Source organism: Phaseolus vulgaris, chromosome 6 (assembly GCF_051622355.1).
Source record: "Phaseolus vulgaris cultivar YP4 chromosome 6, ASM5162235v1, whole genome shotgun sequence".
In the NCBI taxonomy this organism is placed as follows: domain Eukaryota; kingdom Viridiplantae; phylum Streptophyta; class Magnoliopsida; order Fabales; family Fabaceae; genus Phaseolus; species Phaseolus vulgaris.
Window position 1 is genome coordinate 23,964,310 of NC_143503.1, and position 22,441 is coordinate 23,986,750.

The 22,441-nt window shown below is 33.7% G+C and overlaps 1 protein-coding gene across 3 annotated transcripts; it reads right to left on the bottom strand.

Moving 5' to 3' along the window:
* Nucleotides 1-1,071: 1,071 nt before the first annotated feature.
* Nucleotides 1,072-22,125, bottom strand: LOC137831433 (RNA helicase, ATP-dependent, SK12/DOB1 protein). 3 transcript variants are annotated; one of them, XM_068639104.2, is made up of 23 exons: nt 21,720-22,125; nt 20,322-20,579; nt 19,928-20,182; nt 19,738-19,806; nt 19,433-19,511; nt 19,097-19,260; nt 18,837-18,944; nt 17,763-17,864; nt 17,311-17,511; nt 17,109-17,219; nt 16,709-16,776; nt 15,997-16,351; nt 12,641-12,796; nt 12,471-12,581; nt 12,229-12,282; nt 10,555-10,812; nt 8,561-8,670; nt 6,296-6,449; nt 2,725-3,184; nt 2,198-2,412; nt 1,848-2,086; nt 1,563-1,689; nt 1,072-1,475 (listed from the first exon to the last, which is right to left on the bottom strand). In XM_068639104.2, exons 1-23 carry the CDS (start codon nt 21,852-21,854, stop codon nt 1,263-1,265), a joined length of 4,002 nt encoding a protein of 1,333 aa, XP_068495205.1. In that variant the 5' UTR covers nt 21,855-22,125; the 3' UTR covers nt 1,072-1,262. The 3 variants fall into 3 exon arrangements, with proteins under 3 accessions (XP_068495205.1, XP_090159439.1, XP_090159440.1); XM_090303313.1 differs by having other exon boundaries at nt 19,928-20,169; nt 21,720-22,033; XM_090303314.1 differs by lacking the exons at nt 17,109-17,219; nt 17,311-17,511; nt 17,763-17,864; ... (5 more) ...; nt 20,322-20,579; nt 21,720-22,125 and having other exon boundaries at nt 15,997-16,260; nt 16,709-16,773.
* Nucleotides 22,126-22,441: the final 316 nt, after the last annotated feature.

Genomic DNA, 22,441 nt, shown 5'->3' on the forward strand with positions numbered 1-22,441 from the left:
ATGATAACATAATTTTAAAATACAATAATATTTCCCTCTTATTGAAAACCTCGTTCTTGTTATTTTAATAATATTAAAAGTCTTTACCTTCATATTTATATACTTTAGTATTTAATTGCATTCTCCTTTGTGTTATTTTTGCATGTCACGTTTAACTTTTTATCTTACTAAAGAAGGTAGTGTATACTGTATCTATACATCTATACTGATATATAAAATTGACACCAACTTTGTAATTGTTCTTTTAATTTTTGTTATAATTTTAAGTATTGTTGTAACTCTTTTATTATAGTAACTGTTTCTTTATTAACAAATAAAAATGCCTTCCAAATTAGTTGAAAAAGAAATTTTAACATTAAATTTATAATCCCTGCTTATGTGTGTGTGTGTATATATATATATTACATATTATATTTTTTTTATAATGAACATTCTAATATAAGCTCAAGTGTAACTAAAAAAAATCATAATTTATAACTTGCTACATTACTAAAAGAGATAAACACTACAAATATTTTGCTAGTGTGCACTCACTTATTTTAGTTAAAATAAGTACAAACTAAAAAGTTACAGGACAGATGTTTCTTAAAATAATTAAAGTTATAAGCAGCTAACATACTCCAATTAAACAAACAAGCAATATATATATATATATATATATATATAAGAATTTTAAAGTTATAAAAATGATATATTTTCGTACATTTGTCATTATACACCCATTAGTAAATTCCATATTAATTGATACGAATCAAACTTACATTTACACAACTTAATGTTTAAGTAGAATTTCAAACAATTAACCTCCATTGAAGTAAAAGCTTTTAAAATAGTCGATCAAGATTATAAAATTTCATACAAATGAAAATATAACTGGCACTGCTTTACATCACAAATGATGTTATTTTGAATTATAAATAGATTTCTTTATTAGATAACATACCTACAAATGTTCAAATTATCTAAAGCATCAATATAAATAAATGTCCTTATTAAATTACACATCAACAAATGTCCAAATTATCTAAAGCATAATGATGAAGCAAAGTCAACCACTAAAATAAAACACAGTGAACAGTAACATGACAGATTAATTTCCTTTTGAAAGAATTGTAAAATACGATAAAAGTTACAAAACGATAAGTCAAGATGCACAACTAAGGAGCATACATGTTATGCAAGGAATTCATTATATACAAAGCATCACTCTATGCATGTATCTGTTCTAGAACTCGAAAAAACATTAGCATGTTCAGTAATGATCATAAACCAGTAATATACAAGCTAGCCGCAAATACAATGTCACGCTTTATTGCATTAGAAGCAATTTCCATTTTTTTGCAGAGAGCAGAATTACCCATTATAGCTGCAGCATTTTTGAACTCCCGACATGTCTCGTCCAACCTGACAATGGTCCTTACTATCAGGCCTTCAGGAACATCAGTAAGCTCACATATTTCAGCAAACGGAGTACCCTGCATTAAAAAAATGGTTTATTCACTACCCTGGAAATTAATGATGGCACTATGCTAAACAGCGAGTTATTTTCTGTAGCAGGATACCTTTGCCCATTCATAAACCACCTCTACAAGACCAAATTTTAGATTTTCTTGGGCATAATCGGCAGGGTTTATCGGTAGATTAAATTGTGCTTGGAGCTCTCCAAGTCTTATAGCTGTTTTGTACAATCTGTAACAAATACATCCAGGTTAGAATTCATATCATGTGAATAAGGAGAGGAATGCAGACAAAATTATACCATTTAGTTTGTTATGTAAATAATTACTGACGGTCTTACTAAGCTTGTGTTAGAGGAGTATTTCAAAAAATGGACTCTTGCAAGTTACCTGTGTCTCGCTTCAGCAAGCTTGGGTGTAAGTGACGGTTCAGACGTATTCTTCTGCTGGAACACAAAAGCTGACATTATCGCCACTGCTTCTTCGGGTTCCAGTTCATCCATTTGGTTCTCAAACAAGCACTCCGTACATATCAGTTCCTCCCCAGAATTCATCTCACAAGCAACACGACCTTTCATTTGAACGACAAGGTCTTCATCAATGCATTCAATTTTCTTCAGAACATCTATCTGAAAGAGCAAAACAACAAAACCAAAGGCACCATTAGACCGATAACTAAAACAATCAAAAATACTTTTTGAAGAATCAAGCATAACAAAAACGAAATTAATATGTTATACCCGGCCCTGAAAGTCAGGCATCTGTTTAAGTGCTTCATCTGACATTTGAAACTGAAGAGCATAGACTTCTTCTTCATGTTTTTTAATCTCCTTCGCCAATTTGAGGTGTTCTTCTAATTTTATACACCCATGACACTGATTCTGGGACATCTTCTCCAATAGTCTAGTCCACTTTTGGTATGTTGCCACAAGCTTCACATCTCTCAACTTCAGATCTGAAAAGGCAATATTATTGGCTTTAAGTAAGGTTTTAAAATCAGAGCAGGATACCCAAGTATTGGAACTAAAGAAAAAATTATTACACCCAAAAGAGCTTGAGTATGGGCAACACCTCAAATCTAGAAACATCAATATTGCAGGTTAGAAGGTGTTGTTAAGATCACTTCATTAAAAAATTGCTTCTATTACTGTATCATGACTCCTCTTGCATATACATCTGACATTCTTCTTTTCACTTTAAATTTAGCCAAACATGACCCACTTGTTATCCATAAAATAGGATAAATTATCAAAGTAAGTGGCAATACCTTTGACAGGATCCAAAGCTGGAGGATACTTATTTCCATCTGATTTCAAATCCACAAGCAACTGAACAGTCTTTGAATAAACAGAACTGTTAACATCTTCAAGAAGTCCGACTTGGTCAATTTTAATTTTGCTACTGCATATGCACAGAAACTCTTTACTGTCAACTTCTCGAACTTCATAGCCCATTCCACTGGCAGAGCCACAATGGGGAAACATGATGTTGATGAGACCTTTTCCTTTACGGGCAGAAACAGATGTACTATATTCATCTACAAGCCCACGTCTTGACTTTGGCATTACAAAATAACCTTGGTCAAATGCACCACTTTTATTCTGCTTAGTACCACTAGACGCACTTTGCATAATGGACGGCATGTCAGGTTTAATCACAAAAACAATATATGTCTTATTATTGGGTGATGGAGTTTTCACAACCACTCCAAGCAAGTGGTCCTGCGCCTGTAGATCAATTATGATGCAGGTTAACCATCTATTACCGTGTAAATGAGCTCAATATATTCTGAAGATTCAAATTCTAAAATATGGGTGTTATAACTCAAATAGTACATCGTTAAATTTATCACTAAAGTTTTATTAAGGACCAAAGAGCGCAAAGCAATTACAATTTTATAAAAATATTTCTGCAAAACTGTCAAGCTCTGATATTTAATGACTCCATTTCACAAATGAGAATTTGGTTTCCTTGTTTTCAGCCATAGCTGAGGCCTGTGGTCTTTCATTCAGAATCTTTAAGCTTCTGCTCATGATAAAGGCGTTGCATGTCATCAAACTGGCACATTTGGCCATCATAACTATTGGCCAATCTCAGCATTATGTATCAGCCGAGTTTCATGAATATATATCACAAAATCATACAAGTTTTCAGGAGTTTTCTTTCTGGAAAAAAATAAATAAACACATCATTATATATTATATATATTGTTGCATAATCAGGAGAATTATGTTATACTTAAGTGCAGATTCCATTCTATATTTATTAGGACAGATTTCTTAGTGATTTTATTTTATTTGATTTGTACAGCTTTAAACACCCATTATTTCTGGCTTTCATTACCTATTATTTATTTCCTTAATTAGGTTGTAAAGCAGTTTATAAATAGAGACTGTAATCACATTTGTAAAATATCTTAGAAATATATTTCATCTATTTCTTTCAACTTAGTATCAGAGCCATTTAAAGCCAAGGTGACCATACTATGTTTATAAAACATTCTCAGAATGGTAAACTCACTCTACTTTTGGTCTATGTAGATGATATGATTATTACAGGTGATGATGAGATTGAAAAACAAAATTTGAGGGAGAGACTAGCTTCTCAATTTGAAATGAAGGATCTTGGGAAGCTGAAGTACTTCCTTTGGATAGAGGTTGCTTACTCGAGACAGGGCATCTTTATTTCTCAAAGGAAATACATCCTTGATCTTCTCAAAGAAACTGGTAAGTTGGGTTGTAAGACCACTGGAATGCCAATAGAGAAAAATCATAGGATTGGGAATGATGAGGAAAACCCAAAAGTGGAGAAGACACAATATCAAAGACTTGTGGGTAAACTCATTTATCTATCACACACTAGGTCAGACATAACCAGTTAGTGTGGTTAGCCAATTTATGCATGATCCAAGAGAAAGACACTCGCAGGCAGTAGATAGAATTATTCAATACTTAAAAGCCTCTCCAAGAAAAGGATTGTTATTCAAAATGCGAGAAAACTTATCCATGAAAGTATATACTGATGTTGACTATGCAGGATCGATTGTTGATAGGAGATCCACCACAGGCTATTGCATGTTCTTGGGTGGAAATCTGGTGACATGGAGGAGCAAGAAGCAAAATGTAGTTGCAAGATCAAGTGCAGAGGCAGAATTTAGAGCCATGGCTCAAGGGGTGTGTGAACTCTTATGGATGAAGATCATACTTGATGACCTAAAAATAAAATATGAAGCTCCTATGGGCTTGGCGTGTGATAATAAGTCCGCCAGTATTGCACACAATCCAGTTCAACATGATCGAACAAAGCACGTAGAGATAGACCGACACTTTATTAAAGAGAAGTTGGATGATGGTCTTATAGCCACCGAGTATATCCCTTCAAGACTCCAATTGGCAGATATGTTTACTAAGGGACTTCCCACAAAACAATTAGAAGATCTTACTTACAAGTTGGGAATGATAGATATACATTCACCAATTTGAGGGGGAGTGTTGCATAATCAGGAGAATTATGTTATACTTATGTGCAGATTCCATTCTATATTTATTATGACAGATTTATTAGTGATTTTATTTTATTTGTACAGCTTTAAACACCCATTATTTTTGGCTTTCATTACCTATTATTTCTTTCCATAATTAGGTTGTAAAACAGTCTATAAATAGAGACTGTAATCACATTTGTAAAATATCTTAGAAATATATTTCATCTATTTCTTTCAACTTATATTATACAATATGTAATAAGTAATATGTCACATGTTATATTACATTTAGAAGAACAATAATAAAAATTAAACTATTACCTATTACTATAATCCTTCCTATGATACATGTTAGTTTCTACCATTATTTCCAACAACCCTGCCATAATTCCCAATGGCATATTCAATTTGGCCAATTTATGGTTTTACATGTTTTTGGATGCTTTTAAGCTCCAGCTAGCAGACAAGGCCTTGATCACCCAAATTTCCATGTCTTTCAGTTAAAAGCTGTAGGTAGGAGGTCGCCATGTAGAGCAAACACTTCCCTCAGCTTCAGCTGGTCTAGCTTATTCTTCAACTGATGTTAATCACAAGGAATACCAGTAGTGAAGCCAAGCAATATGAGCAAATACTACAAAAATCAGCCAGCTCATGAAGCAACTAGGGAGGATGCCCCCTAATGTTTCGTGACTTCAACCTTGGGAACAAGATTGCATGCACGGAGGAGGTATTTTTAGGGACAAAGAGAGGAAAATACTCAATATGTACACTAGAAGGAGAAGGGAAGTTAGCCAGGCAATTAGTAACTGAAGGGAATTGAATTGTACCTGGCAGCAGATATATATAGAGGGAAACGATAACCATGGAGGGTTATGCCTAGATACATTTGTAATAACTGCATTCTCAATTGTAAGAGGGAATCATTCCCTTAGCAGAGCTGCTCTGAATTGTTCTCTCTCTCTTCTCTCTTCTCTTGCTAATTCTTTCGCTGGGATATTTCAGTGGACTAGATGATTAAAATTGTTGGAAGCTACTGACCAGATGTCAGAGACATTAATAATAAAATTTTTAAGGGATTAAATGTTCCACTGCACAAGACGGCTCTGATGCCAAAGATTAGTTAATAAGCTACGAAAAATGTATTTGAAATTTAATTAGTGGCATTCAGCATTGTCAATATTCATATACAAAAAAGAATAAATGAACAATTCTGACATTTACAAGAACAACAATAATGACTCTAATCCAACCAATGACACATTAACTCTAAATTCCCATTAGATTCATGTTATATATTAACTTCTACAACTATTAACAGCAGCTGCAAACATAAAATATGAATATGAGAACTTACTGATTCTGATTTTACAATTACAACTCTTCCCGTATTGAGAAACTGTTGGGCACTAGGAGACTGCAAAATTGCTTCTGATATCTGGTTGTTGTATGTCTCAGCTTCTGAATATAAATCATAGTATTCTTCAATGGTTGGTTCACCCTTTATACATCTGAATAACAAAAACATATAATGCTTTAGAAATTACACACAAATATGCAACATCAGAAATATGTGTGTGTGTAAATAGATAGATTATCGTTTCATAATACAGATAGTGTGTCAGTATTCTATTGGGTAGCTAATATGTAACTTAACTTTCAGTTAGTTTTTTAGTTTTTGGTGCTTCCTTCCATGTTACTTCAGATAGTCAAAACATTCACCAAAACGTTGGTAATGGCCAGATTTACCTATTCAATTCTCTGGTCCCTCACTTTTCTGCTCCTCTCTTCATGTACTTTACGTTCCTATTTGTTCTAAATAGTGAATTATTAAGATAAAAAAGATATCTTCAATATCTCCATAATGATTAGGAGAAAATATCTTTAAAATATTTTTATTCGTTTCAACATAACAATTCACCTAACCTAACAATTCACCTAACCACCACCTCTCCTAACATACCTATGCAAGACACCTAGTCCAATATTGCAAGGAGAATCATATTTATGTCCTTCACCGTTAGCTTCTCCTACCACATTTCCTAATGATGATGATTTTGGTTGGCCAATTGATATTTGTTCTACCCGTAATCTTCACCTTATATATAATTGAGTTATCATCAGTTGTCTCTTTCACATTTCTCCTTTGTTTCCTCATTTAACATCTTTTACTATTCCAATAAATGTCACAGAAGCACTTGCTCATTATGGATGGAGACAAGTCATGATTGTTGAGATGTAAACACTTGAAAACAAGGCACATGGGAGTTGGTTTCTCTTTCACCAAGAAAATGACAATTAGATGTTGGTGGGTCTACACCATTAAGATTGGGCCCAATAAAGTTTATCACCTTAAAAATAGATTAGTACCTAAAGGCTACACACAAATATATAGTCCTCATTGATGTAATACCTTTTCTCCTATTGCCAAAACCATAATTGTTTGTCACTTTCCTTGTTATGGCCACCGGCCTTTCCATCAGTTAGATACTAAAAATGTCCTTTATAGAGAACTCAAGGAGAAAATTTACATGAAACAACCTCTTGGATTTGTTCCTAAGGGGTAGGTGGCTTAGTAGGTGAATTGTCTTGATATATGTATAGGCTAAAACAATCTCTATAAGAGTTTGGTTGGAGACATTTAGTCACATTGTGCAATACTTTGGGTTGAAACATAGTGAAGCATATATTTCAATTTTTTATTGTCATACTTCTCATGGGAAATGTGTTTACCAAATTGTCTATGTACATGATATATCTATTACTAGAAATGATGCTACTAAAATTTCCACCTAAAAAACACTTGTTCACTCACTGTCAAACTAAAGATCGTGGCAGCTTAAAGTACTTTCTTGGTATGAAGATAGCTCAATCAAAGGAAGGCATTTTTATCTAAGAAGAAATATGCCTTAGATATTTTAGTAAGAGATCGGCATGACTAAATATCAACATGTTGATAGCCATATACACCCAAATAAAAAATTAATGGCAGGTCAAGATGAACCTGTCTCCGATCCAAAAATATATGGCTAATTTTTCAGGAAACTCATTTATATCACCATTTGTAGGCCTGACCTCTCCTTTGCAATTGAAGTTGTTAGTTAGTTCATATGCAGCCTCCTCTCATTGATCATTTGACATGTGATATGCATTGTTCAATACATAAAAAAGGCACTTAGATCAGGATTCTTGTATGTGGGCTTGGGTCCATTCCTATGTAATGCTTTGTATGATATATTCCTCATATGTGCTAATACACATAAGGGGATTCTATCACATGAATGAATACCATTTCTATCTCCATATATTATCTAAAAGATAAATCTTCAGATATTTCTAACATATGTATTGTTTGTCATGACTCAGCCTTACTGAAAGCTTAAACTGTTATATGAAAGATCATCACTGATCTTATGTCTAACACTGTTTTAACCTCCCAATTATGAATGTTTTTTTATCTGAATAATTAAGAAGGTGACCACTCTCACCAACGAGTTCATTTAGAAACAGCCACACAGCTAAAAAGTGAAAGAGAACAGTATAATTAAAAAATGATTGTATTATGAAGAGATGGAACTAAAGCCTGAAACAACAATATTGAAAAGAAGGATTGGACACATACTCAATAGCCTTTCTGGGCTGGTCAAGCTTTCTCTTCAAAAGCTGTTGCATTTCTGGAAGCTTTTTCTGAGCATGGAATTCGGCAAAACTTCTTTTAAGCATGTCTTCTACCTGCAACCCAAAGTCACCCAATTAGATAATAATCATCCAGAGTTAAAAGTACCAATATAAAATGAAATTACTCGTAATATTTGTGATAGATGAGGCTGTAATTGCACATTTATTCTAAGTTATTTAATGTTTTACTGAATAGTGTAGTCATGTTTCCTGCCCGTGGCATTATGGAAATGGTATAAATCCATTCTATTCCAATTCTTCATAGAAGCAAGATATCCATGAACTTCACACGGACAATTGGTGATATCCAGCCATCCAGAATTTTCTTATAATCTGAAACTGATTTCTTGGGTTTAAACCCTTATTTAGATTTCTTTCTAATACCAGAGTCGAGACAATTGTTCATTCATTTAAATAAAAATCTGATTTGACCATCCGTAAATTTCCCTAAAATAATATTTGACGGTCAAAGTCTTCCATTTTGCTCCATAATCAGAGATGTATAACCGACTGCCTCATAATAATTCATCTAAACTTACTGTTCAGAATTAAAATACAATATTGGACTTCCAGTTTTCAATGTACCCGGGCCTCCAGAAAATTTAACTAACAATGCTTTGCTATTCTATCCAAAATCAGTTTGACCACCAAAAAACACCACACATCCTACATCACTAAACATGATCATAATATGTTGTAGAGCCTCCTTGATTGGTTCTCATATAAATTTCAGCAATGAGCCAATGATACATGTTATCAAGAGATTGAAGCTGATCTTTATGACAGGATAAGGATAGGAACTAGAATCATGCGTGTGTACATGTGCCCCTCTCTCTCTCTCTCATACTAGCTAGAGGCAGAAAATTACAAAATAAAAGGATATGTCACAGATTCTTAAAGGAACCAACCAATAACCTCCCACTTTAGGTTCCTTCCTTCTCTAACCAAATTGAACACATCCTCTCCCCAATGTCCCCTTAAAATCCCCCTATTAAAGCCTATCGAGTGGCTGATAGAAACACCAATTGATGAAGTAATAAATATAATACAGAACAATGTAATCGCGCACAATACAACATACACTTGCTGTCCCAGAGACAAAGTATCCCACAGAGTATTTCCTGTTCTCAAAAACTATAAAATAACATCACAAACATGGCCAATTACACAGCCTTCTATCAGGTATATTCTCGAAATACATAACTACCAGCAGTTATTTTCTACAAATAACTGTCATCCTGCAGTTTATAATATAAAACAAACTACAACCAGTTATTTAATTAGTTATTTGATTAAATAAATAAATATTTATTAAAAGGTAAAATTGTCCAAATGGAAGGTGACACCAAATGAATTTACTAAATAGTGTATTATCTTACTATAAGTATACAAATAACTATCAAAACTACCCTTCCACTCAATTTCCATCAGCGGCCAGGTGTTACAATTAGAGTTACTTCTCTTCCCTCATTTATGTTCTCCCCTCTAACCTTGTAATTACAAATACTGATTCCCAATTACACAGTCCTATAGTTGTAATGGAAGAGTACTTATCACAGAAACTAACACCTTTAAAGAGAAAACTTGAATACACAATAATGAGATTTCCAGAAATTATTATTAACAAATGTCCCTCAACCAAATTTTGTGAAATACATGATTAAAGGATGCTTTCAGAAGTTGAGAAACAACATCTTATCATCGTAAATATGAATTAAGGAGTATTAATTGATTATTAAATAAGAGAAATTATTTGTGAAAGTTTGCTCAATCAGATCTAATTAGATATTTAAATTTAGGAAGATCTATCTCAAATTGCCAAGGAATTTGAATTGTCCCCAAGCTGCACAACCAATCAATTATTGTGAAATTGTAGTATCTTCACCACCATTGTTATAACATTTTATATAAAAAGACTTGGACAATTGCCATGTGCACCTTTAATTCCTCAACCCGAAGAAGATGAAGAATCATAATATAGGTTAGCCGAAATTGAGATTCAAGTCGAGTTGCACTTCCAACAATAACACGCTTTAAATCACTTTCTTCTGGGAGTTCATCACGGCATATCACAATAACAGTACCAATCTTGTCAAGTCCTCTTCTGCCAGCACGACCAGCCATTTGAGTATATTCCCCTGATAGTAGCTGCCTAAATTCCTTTCCATCAAACTTCCGTAGAGTATCAAAAACTACCTGCGGAAGAATATAAAAGCAGTTTATATTAACTGCATCATATCTTAAACTGAAGGTTATGGAAATATTCTTCAAATAATGGAAAGGAGGAGATATACAAATTGTAGATTTAATCATCATTATTTATCGAAACAAAAAATTCAAAACTAATTATGGGTATATAACTATAACAAAAGGGCAACCAAGTGTGCAAGACTCACACCAAGTGAAATCTGGAGAAGTTAGATGCTGTTAAGAACCTGTATCATATCAGAGAGAAAATGGAGAAATTCCCCTGATTATAGAGCTTCCAGGGTTTGCACCTCCCATTGCCAAAACAAAAGGCCCTACTAACTCTATGCAGTTAACAGGATTATCCCCCCTATCAATCCTTCTTCCTCCTATCCATAGGCAATATGCCTTGTTTATTATCATCCAGTCTTTAAACTACAACAAACTCATTGAATTGAATCTAACAATTAACCAACTCATCCCCTCCCCAACATATAGCTATCACATGCACACAACCTTCATCCCACAATTCTAAAGTAGTTTACAAGATTTGAATCCGTGAATTCCAAGTTACAATTCAACATCCTTACCTTTGCACTTGTCTTGCCCTTATATACGTAAAACTATAACAATCAACCTAAAACTATGCAAAATAAATGAAAGAGACCTTGCTTATCAAAAATAAAAATGAAAGAGAACCCAAGAGTACATTTAGGTACCAAAGGCATAGACCATGAGGTAACTGAGGTTAGAATTAGCATATAAAACATTTATTCCCCCACCTCAGCGGGGTTTCTCATTTCAAACACAACTTTCAAAGAAGTAATTGTCTATATTTTGTCCTTCCACACTGGACCAATTTCATATTTCAAAGAATTTGAAAAATACCTAACAATTACAACAGATTGTCTTGGAAACCTAATTCAATATCACAAAAAAATGACTGACAAAGTGAGATTGTCATTTAGTTATATACTATAATTTGGTCATATATTTAGTCAATATGAAATCTCTAATATACCCCGCCACACCAAGGACTGGACATCTCGAGCGTATGATTAGATATCTGTAGATGGCCGGTTAGCCATTTAATAATTGATGGCACAATAGGCTCAACAAACCTTACTAGGATAAGTTCGATACCAATTTGAAAAAAGCTCAAGAGATCTTAACTTTAGTCTCCCTACTAGTTCAGATTCATATATATATAGAAGGATAAGTGGCTTATTAGAACAAAAGCTTAAAGAAAGAGAAAGAAATTTCCCGAGGATAAACCACAGCAAAACTTTTTATTTAAATCAATAAAAGTCACTTGTAAAATTCCTAAGATAGTAACTTTAATAATTAAATAGATTTCATAGAAAAATTCAAAAGAAATTTGAAATGTATATTCAATTTTAGCAGCAACGCTGAAAAGATACTCACTGTTCTAGCAGGTGCATTGACTCCCATTGCAAATGTCTCAGTTGAAAACAAGACCTACAAAAATAAATTAGTCAAGCAGTCAGACAGAAATCTTCAAATAATATAATTAGAACCAGGAGGAGAAAATTGTGAACATATGACTCTAAATATAAAGTACTTTGCTGCATCTTTGAATAATAGCTGGGTTTAATATGATATGTGATAAAACTATGAACGCAAATAAAACAAAAGGGCCATCTGACCTTGATAACCCCTCGGCAAAATAGCATTTCGACAACTTCCTTTACAATTGGAAGAAGGCCAGCATGATGTACACCAATACCTCTGCGAAGAAGATTCTGTACTCGAACAACCTGTACATCACATAATTAGTAGCGCAGTCACAAAAATACTAAGCCATAGACCAACTGACCTGTGGTAAATTTCTGTCAGATCCCTTCAGTCGTGAAAATGCTTTGTCACAGAAAAGTCGGATCTCACTTTTCTCTGAGCTACTAGTGAAGTCAGTTCCAGTGAAACTATCAGCTGATTTATCACAGCGATTCTTAGAAAAACAAAATATAACCACCTGCATTCCCAAACCAAATCCAAATAAACAAATAAGTCCTAAAATAGTAACAATAAATTGAGAATAGTAATGCTTTGGCTTTCAATTCCTTGTCCTAGGCATGCATGGTTTAATATCTTAATAAATATTTAGCAAAATTTATTTATGGATAAATGTGTTTGTAAGCGTGTCTGTGTAATCAAACAGAAACTTTCTGTAAAGAATCAAATGCATATAATGGGTCACTTTGTTTAAACTTAAAATAAGTGTTGCTTAAATACACAATTAAAAAATCATGTATTTAATAAATTATTTTAATTATAGAAATAGGGAACTGATCTTATATAACCGGAAATGTTGTTATAATTATAGAAATAAAGAAGTTACTACAAACCTTTTTTTATATCATATGATATCAAATCTCCTCTACTTTATTGATTTCTTCTTCTCAATATAAATAAAGCATTTGTGATGTCTCAAAAACATAGTTTCAACTCAATGTTTCTCTCTTACTTAGAGTTTAACATGGTATCTAGGGCCTTTTTTTTTCAAAATTGTGTTGGCTCATTAAACCCACCGGAAGAATTTTTTTTTTTACAAACCTTTCTCCAAGGTTTATTTTCACGGACATCCTTTCCTTAGGTTTATTTATTTATTTTGTCTCCTCCAGCTTTCCAAAAGAAAACAAATTCTTCCAACACCACATCAACCTTCAGAATATATTCTCCCATTTTCTAACCATATTGTTGGTATTAAGAAGATGAATAGGTCTAACTATTCCACTTGGGCTTATAAAGTAGGGTTAAGGTTAAGTGGATTGGATTGGACTACAAATCCCATCTCACTACCACTACTAAATTTGTTCCGATAGAACATCATGAACAACGGATAAAGATTGTTGATCAATGCTGTAGTATTATTAAATCCACTATTCAAACTTCACTCAAACCAATATTTTGTCTTCATGAGACGAGTGCATCAGCTTTGAGTGAGGCTTGAGCCTTTTGTACCAATAACACGGCGTCTATATGGCGTGTGCCAAGATATCTTAACATTTCTTGCTCCACAGCATTTTGAAGGTCCTATGTCTGTTATCTTGGGTTGCTTCATGTTGCCTTACATGATTTTAATGTGCTCCTTCCACCATCTACAGTGGAGAAGAAACTTGAGAATTATAGTACGTTCTTTATGACTTTGGCCCTGTATGGCTTGCTACAAGAGTATGCTGCTACCCGTGATCAAATTTTTGGATCACCAGTGAATCCTACAATGACTTTCGCATCATTTGTGCTCCTCTCTTCCTTTGCAACTATTCACCATTGAACAATACTTCAGCTTGACATCAAAAATGCATTTCTACATTGTGACATTGATGAAGAACTCTACATGGAGCAGCCTCCGGGTTTAATTGCTCAAGGGGAGTCATCTAATATGGTATATCGCATAGACATGTCCCTATATGACCTCAAGCAAGTCATTTTCTAAACTCTTTTTCAAGACCATTAAAATGTAGTCATACAAATCCTAAAGCATGTTAAGAAGACTCTTGGAACAGTCATTTATGAAGAGTAGGGAAATACTCAAATTGTTGAGTATTCTAACGCTGACTGAGCAGGGTCACCAAGCAATAGATGATCTACTTTAGGGTATTGTGTTCTTGTTGAAGGTAATTTAATATCATGGAAAAGTAAGAAACAAAATGTTGTGGAAAAGTCAAGTGCAAAAGCAGAATACAGGGCAATGGCATTAGTCTCATATGGCTAAAACAACTCCTAAAAGAACTTAAGTTTGAGGAGAGTTCCTAAATCACCTTGTATATGACAATCAGACAACATTACACATTGCCTCTACAACCTACCTTTCAAGAGAGAACCAAACAAGTTGAGGTTAATTGTCACTACATAAGAGAAAAACTAGAGTCTACAGACATCACCGCTAGATTTGTCAACCCTAATGAAGAGTTGGATTACATATTCACCAAGTCACTAAGAGGATCAAGGATAGATTATTTTCAACAAGCTTGGCACACGCTACCTATATGCACCAACTTGAGAAGAGTGTTATAACTACAAAAATAAGGAGTTGATCTTTACATATATAATCATTGTTAAAATTATAGAAATAAGGAGTTGATCCTATATAATTAGGAATATGTAGATTATATATTTATTGATTAGAAAATTTTATTTATTCTCGTATCACATCTGAGTTATTAGAGGATACCAAATCTCCATTATCATTACCTCCTTTATTTATTGTATTGATTCATTTTCCTTAATATACATAAAGCACCCGTATTGTGTTAGAAACACACTGTTTCTCACTTCCCTAAATTTTGGCAGAAGTAATTATGATGCTCAATAAAATAAGCAGAAAACTATCTATTTTTCAAAATACACAGATTAGATAAACACAAAAAAGCAGAAATCAGTTTATTTTATAAATTATAAAGTAAACATACAATTTTGGTGAATCTGCACTTAAAGGCTTAAATCCACTTAAATTGCACATTTGGTGAATGTGCAATTTTGGTCACCTTAGACATTTAATTGCACATTTAAAATCCACTGCTAATACATTTTTCATCCTCTAAGAAATGTCTTCGTGTTTGTCAATGATACAATGTTAGTTACTTTTTACACAGAATATTAATAGTAATGTGTAATTATAACCTTTAACATTGATATCACAAAAAATGTGAGCATTTTTTGTTAGTAATAAGATTATATATTATGTTGGACTAAAATTATTTATTTTTCTTAAACATAGATGATCAAATGTGCTATTAAAATTTTATAGAAACTAAAATTGCAAAATGACAAAAGTATGGGGACCAAAACTGGATTTAAACCTAATTTAAATGAGGAAGAGATTGGGAAATATAAGGAAGTACGGAGAGACATGACATGGAGAAACAAATCCTAAGACATATTCTAAGATACAAAATTAATATTATCGAAATGTTTTTCCTATATTGTAATAAATTAAACATTATCAGCAAATAATAGCACTCAATAATAAAATAGTGCGAAAATCACAAAATGGAGCTGGGTAAAAATATTTCTAATTTACAAACAATTAAATCCTCAAGTTGTTATCACACAACTCTTGGAAATGATTAAACAATTGATTTTCCTCAATTGTAAATATTTTACCAATAATTCCTTTTGTAGTTTTTGCTTAAAATATATTAATATTAATATAGAGCACAGTCAACATACAGGCAATAATGACTTTTTGGAGAGTTTGTTGACAAGCATCAACCACATCGATGCATCTGCTCTCCTCATCTCCCAATAGCTCTGGCCATTGCTATTATTTTGATAGCCTCTACCAGTTCCAGAGACATTAGCTCCATGCTGCTTCATGCGAGATGTATTTTCACGTTTTGGACCTCTGGCATTGTCATGACCCACCTTTGGTCCAGAAGCACCACCAGCAGTCAAATTCCTTTTTCTTGAAGCTTCTTTAGCAGCTTTCAACCCCTGAGGCAGAAATGTTTCACTTTCACAAATTTTGTAAAGTTCTCCAGAATGAAACAGGCAGTGCTCCAATGGGACAGGTCTTTTTGTTGTTCTGGTGGAAAAATTGATCATTATAGCAGCAAAAATAAAAAGACAATTGAGAATCACGAACGAACTCAACTCATATTTGATGCACTGAATGTAGATTCTAGTCTTATAGTGTTCATTTTTAAATGCAACAATACTACTGACTACTCCACTTGAAATAGAAGGAATTCATAAATTAGAGTATATGACATCCTAATAGCATCCGTCTTTTGATTTCAATCTTTAATTTGAAAAAGGAACAGAGATATTTTTTCTGTATTCTTGCATATTTTAACGTGATTAAATATACCCTTTCACTGACAGCATTTTCAACTGATAAATGCCCCTCTGACGACCATTGTAAGATAGAATCATCACTTACCCTGTAACCCTTATTTCCTTTTGTTTTGTCCTGCCAATCCAATCGGCAAATTCAATAGTATTAGGAACCTGCAAAATACTTACTTTTAGCATAATGACAAATAGCTTGGCTGAGATAACATAAAGGGCGAGGAGAGAAATCTGAACACAAATATATTTTTAAGAGAAAAAAATTTAATTAATTAACTAATTATATATATATATATAACATCCCAGGCTAGCGTTACAATTTTCAAAGAACATTTTTTTTCTGCAATTAAATCCTTCAGTCAAGCATTATAATGCTCCATGTGCTTTGAGACACAGAAAGAGATTAAGCCTTGGAAGTATCAGAACACATGCATTTTACACAGAATATCCCGCATAAATCTCAAGTAGGATAATGGAGGACCAACTTATACCGTGGCAGAAAGGAGGACGATGTTGATGTGTCTCGGAAGCATGATAATTACTTCTTCCCAAACAACTCCTCTATCAACATCATTGACATAGTGCACCTCATCAAATATAACCTACCACATATACGCAAGGAAAAAACATATATAAGTTGTTATAAATTCACAATTCTTTTCATAGTTGATAAAAAACCAGAATGTTACTTACCCATTCAATGTCTCGAATGATATCAGCACCCCGGTAGAGCATTGATCTTAAAATTTCTGTGGTCATGATGAGACAAGAAGCCTCTGGCCTCATGCTTACATCCCCAGTAAGTAGCCCAACATCAAACTTTCCACAGAAATCTCTATATTTCTGATTGCTGATTGTTTTTATTGGAGCAGTATACACAGCTCTAGTGCAATGCTGCATTGTTCAATTTCAAAACGGAAAATTTCAACTAAAGATATTCATTCATCTTGTGAAGATTGGTAAAATTTTAATAAGGAAGAACTTAACAATATTATAAGACTAGGTGAAAATATCATCAGAATAGTAGAAAAAAACACTGTTATATATAAATGGTATTGAACAATATGGTTCAGGACTTCATGCAATTACACTGCCTGGAAGCAAAAGCAAAGAAACTACATGAATAGTAAAAAATCCGAGCATACTTTTGATGCTAAAGCAAATGCATATTCAGCAACTACTGTTTTTCCAGCTGATGTGTGAGCAGCAACAAAAACAGATTCCCCCTTCTCAAGATAATAAATAGCCTACAATTGTTAAAAGAATCAAAAAATAAATTGTGAGACAATATAAAAGATATTATTAAGCCAGAAATTCGTGCTAAAATTGAAAACAATATAATACAAGTAGTGACAATTCATAGTTCAAAATAAATGATAAAATTTAGACAACAAGAAAGAATAATCTTCTCTCAGTTGGAAGATACAACGAACATAGATTGTTTCTTTTATAAATTGATCATAGATTTCTTTAACAAAAAAACAATTGTTAAAACAAAAATTATTGAAAAGTTGACTGATGCGGCTCCTCCTAATGCACATGACCTAATTGGGCAAATGTGCATAGGTCAAGACAAATGATTCCAATAACCAAATATCATGGCATGGCACCCCCTCCCCTCAAGAATTTAGAAAAGGGTGACATCCCAATCCCAATCATCATACAATCATTAGCAGAAGCATGTGATAATGACTAAACCATACAAAGAAGTAAATTCTAGCTTGCCAATTCATCAAATGAATTTAATTAAAGGAAGGAACAAACTAGATAAGAAAAGAAATAGAAAGTATGAAGACGGGTATGAATGTAGAAAAAACATATTTATCATATTAAAGATAAGATATAAAATGAAAGTGTGACATAAACTGTTTAACTCAGAAGTTCATTGGTAGAATTTTGCAAAGTTGCAACATTAATTAATATAGATTGCAGCCCTCGGTCACTAGTTACTTTAAAAAGCCCTGGGGATATTTTCACACAATTGAAAGGTACACACGGTTGCAGAAAAATGAGGTAGAATTATTAGTTTCCACTTTTCATACCAAATCAAAAGTAGGGTAGGAAAACAGTCAAACATAGGTTTTTTAGCTAAATTTGAACAGCGTCAATTCTATAAAACAATTATTTCATGCATGTGTTTGTAGTTTCCATCAAAAGTGCTGAAGTATGGTCACTGCACCCTGATGACAAATCAGACGAAAATTAGCATGAATAAATACCTCCTTCTGAAATGCATCTAATTCAAAGGGAAACTCTAGTGCCATGTCAGGAACAAGTTCGTGAAAGCAATCTACAATTCGGTCACTGGATTCATGCAGAGCCCAAGCCTGCCAAGAGAACAGGTTTCCTATCTTAAGGATTGTCATGTAACAGAAACAACTAACATTGTGTCACAAAAATCAACAAAATTGTGCATAACAAGGAACACGAAGAGTCATTTTAAGCACAATCCATGATAATTTAGTCCGTAACCACTTACTTCCTTCTTCTGCAGTTCAATTTCATCACTAAATCCATCCAAATGCAATTTGAGTCCTTCTGAATCAACTGACAAAATATCATCAAGTGATATTTCACTATCATGCAGTTTACTTGATACCTCAGTTGTACCAACTTCAGCTTCCAATGTAACAGCCTCCACTTCTGATAAGAAACAACAAAATCATTAACAAAAAAAGTAAAAAATTATCTGATCTAACAAAGGTCTGTATTGGCCAGAATGATTTAGTCCATTTGGTTATACTTATAGTACAATGCAAGAATTGCAAGACAACAATCGTCAGTTAAAAAACTGCAGTTAGTGTAGGTCAGTTACCATCTTGCTCTTGTTCTCCATCAGCATCCTCTTCCCAAGCCTTCTTAAACAAGTCATCAAACTGTACGGACAATTCACCCTGTCCCAGCATGATTTAAGCAAATTGTTTAAGAAAATTTAGTAGACAATATATACAGTTTATTCTAAATATAATAAAAAAAACATGTCCTTATGTTGACAATCTCCCAAGAACTGACACCATCTAGCATAAGGAGTAGGAGGCCTAAAATGCCTCTTAAAATAATGTAAATGAAAAGGCTCTTCAAAAATTTTGATGAAAAAATTGGGAAAAATGATTAACTAACCAATTTTTCAACAGATGAACTCTGGAGAGAATTGGCTTCCTTGCAGACATTCCATGAGCACGGATAGGACTTCAAAAAGGATACAAAAAAAAAGTAAAATGTGTGGGTTATATCGAATTTCGGGTTTGGAATAAGTTAACACATAAAACAAACAATTATTTTCCTCAAAAATGTCAAATAAATAGATAACCTTGAGCTCGCCAAAGTCCAATCCTTCCTTTAAGCTTGGAGGAATTGTCTGAGCATGACCACCATTGAAAATTTCACGCACCCACTCACCATTTGAAGCACCTTCTGGAAGAATTCTTTCTATGCTTCTGGAATCATCCAAACCTCCTGGACGGAAAGGACGACTATTAATGCTTCCCCTAACAAAGTCCTTTCCAGAAGTGCGTGCCAATGGCCCAGATTCGTCAGCTCCCAACTTCAGATCTGATACATCCACCTAATACAACATTATATACACTACCGATAAAGTTGGCAAAATCAATTAATATCGACTCTAAACTAAATTTGTTCTATTTGCTAGCCAAACTTTCTATCATGGATTTTGGAATTTGCAATTTCATATAAGCACCTCCCACCTCCTCAAATTTTGGTTCCCAGATTCCTTTAACGGATCCATTGTTTGAACGTCGAAATGGTGGTTCCCAAACTGGAATGACCATAGTTCGTGGCAGTGATGGCTCGAGAGGAACTTCAGCCCTGTCAAACCAGTCAAATTCCCACTGTCTCCCAACTTTTTCTGGCGAAAATTCATCAGGATCCAATCTTGGCTGGAGATACGTCTCTTCTATGTACTTCTTTATAGATTCAGGTGTCTCACTAGGAAAGGCAGGTGGCTGAAATAAAGTAGGAATAGGTTACCAATGGCAATATAAATCAAGCTCAGGCTTCAAAGATTACCATGTTTAGGAACTGCATAATTTAGGAAAAGCAGTCCTTTTTCAATAGTTCGCTCAGGAAGCTGTACAGAAAAAAATAATTATTTTTCCAAAATAAATAAACTAAGAACATGCAAATTTAAGGTATCAAAGCAAGGCAACGTAGGTAAAACTAAAACCCAGCCTTCTAACTTGCTCATTATGATGCCAGTTGGGTAATGTAACCACAATGTTAATAAAATGACAAGCTGCTAGTCTTTGGTACCCTTTAGGTAAGCTTTAAAGTAGGAATTTGGAGGAAAAGGGCAGGGAGGATAAAATTTCATTTTTATAAATATTCTGTGATTTTATAGTTTCTTAAACTAAAGAAATAAACTATAAATTAACATAGACTTAATGTGTTCGCATCTACTTTAAAAACACACGTTTTTTCATCATTTTCTGCGCGTCATTTTCAAAATTTATATAGAAGCCACAATGTTTTGCTTCCACCTTGACATGAGTCCCTGTTAGTAGGCACCAAACCAAACAACATAATGCCCTAATCATCTGTCCATTTGAAAAACATTAAGTGACTCACATGATTGAAAAACAAAAAACTTGCTCTCCCTTTCCTTGCACTCCATAACACACTTCAAAACATATTCTTAGGGTTTTGTAAACCAAAAACGTTGGTGCCCGTTCGTTTCAAAGTTACAAAAAAATGATTTAAAAAAAATGATTTTGAATAATTGAAGTTTAAAGCCTTTATTTATTCTCAGTCACAAATTAAACGTAGAAACGAGTCCAGATAGAGGAATCAATTCCTAGTGTAAAGCCTACCATACGAACCCGTATCTGTTACTACACTACACTACGGAAAAGGAAAACCTGGCACAGATACAAAATTGAAATATCTCATAGAATATATCACTGAATACGTTAATTAAGAAAATACAACGAATAATTACACACAGAGAAAGCAACACAATGTAATCAGAAATATTAGGTAGTGATTCGAGCGTTAGTGAGACGTAGCATGCGGCAGCAAAAAGACCTAGAGAGTGGGAAAATGGAGTAAACGGAGAACACGTAAAGATCAACGACGAGGTGACTGACCGAAATGAAATCGGGAATAGAACGGAGCGGGTTGTGGCGCTCCGGCGTGGTGAGCGGCTCCAGTCTGAGGTGACCGCTGTGGCCGGAGAATCCCACCCGGAAAGCGAGCTCGTTGGCTGCATAGATTGGATCCATTGAGGAGCCACTGTGTGTGCGCGCTCTCGCTCGCTCTGTTTATACGACGCCGTTTGATATGCTCACTCACTGGTTCACTCGTTCATTCTCGTTGAGTGAGTTTTGATTTGAGCAAGAACAAGGGCTTTGATTTTCGCGGGTTTTGGATGGGGTATGTACGAGAGAAGTCTAATTGCCACGGGCATGAAGTGAAAAGTGCGATGTAAGTAAACTATTTTTGCTACTTTTTTTGTTTTTTTTAGGATTTTAAGAATATAAATAGAGAAAATCCATTGGAAAAATAATAAATACATAAAGAAATGGATAGAAAGGATTTCGTGTGCACTATGATGGATTAATAAACAATAAACAATAAACTAGGGATTATTTATGTTAGACATAAAAGAAGTTTAAACTTTATAATATTTATTGTGTCAATACTTAATAAAGAAAATATTTGTTTGAGTGTTCAATAAAACTTGACATGTAAATAGTTTAAATATTGCTCGAGTTATTTATATATAAAACATTCTAAGATGACAATGTTTTCTTTTAGTAAGAATTTGGCATGATTTGTTCAAAATTAAACACAAAAATAATATTTTGTT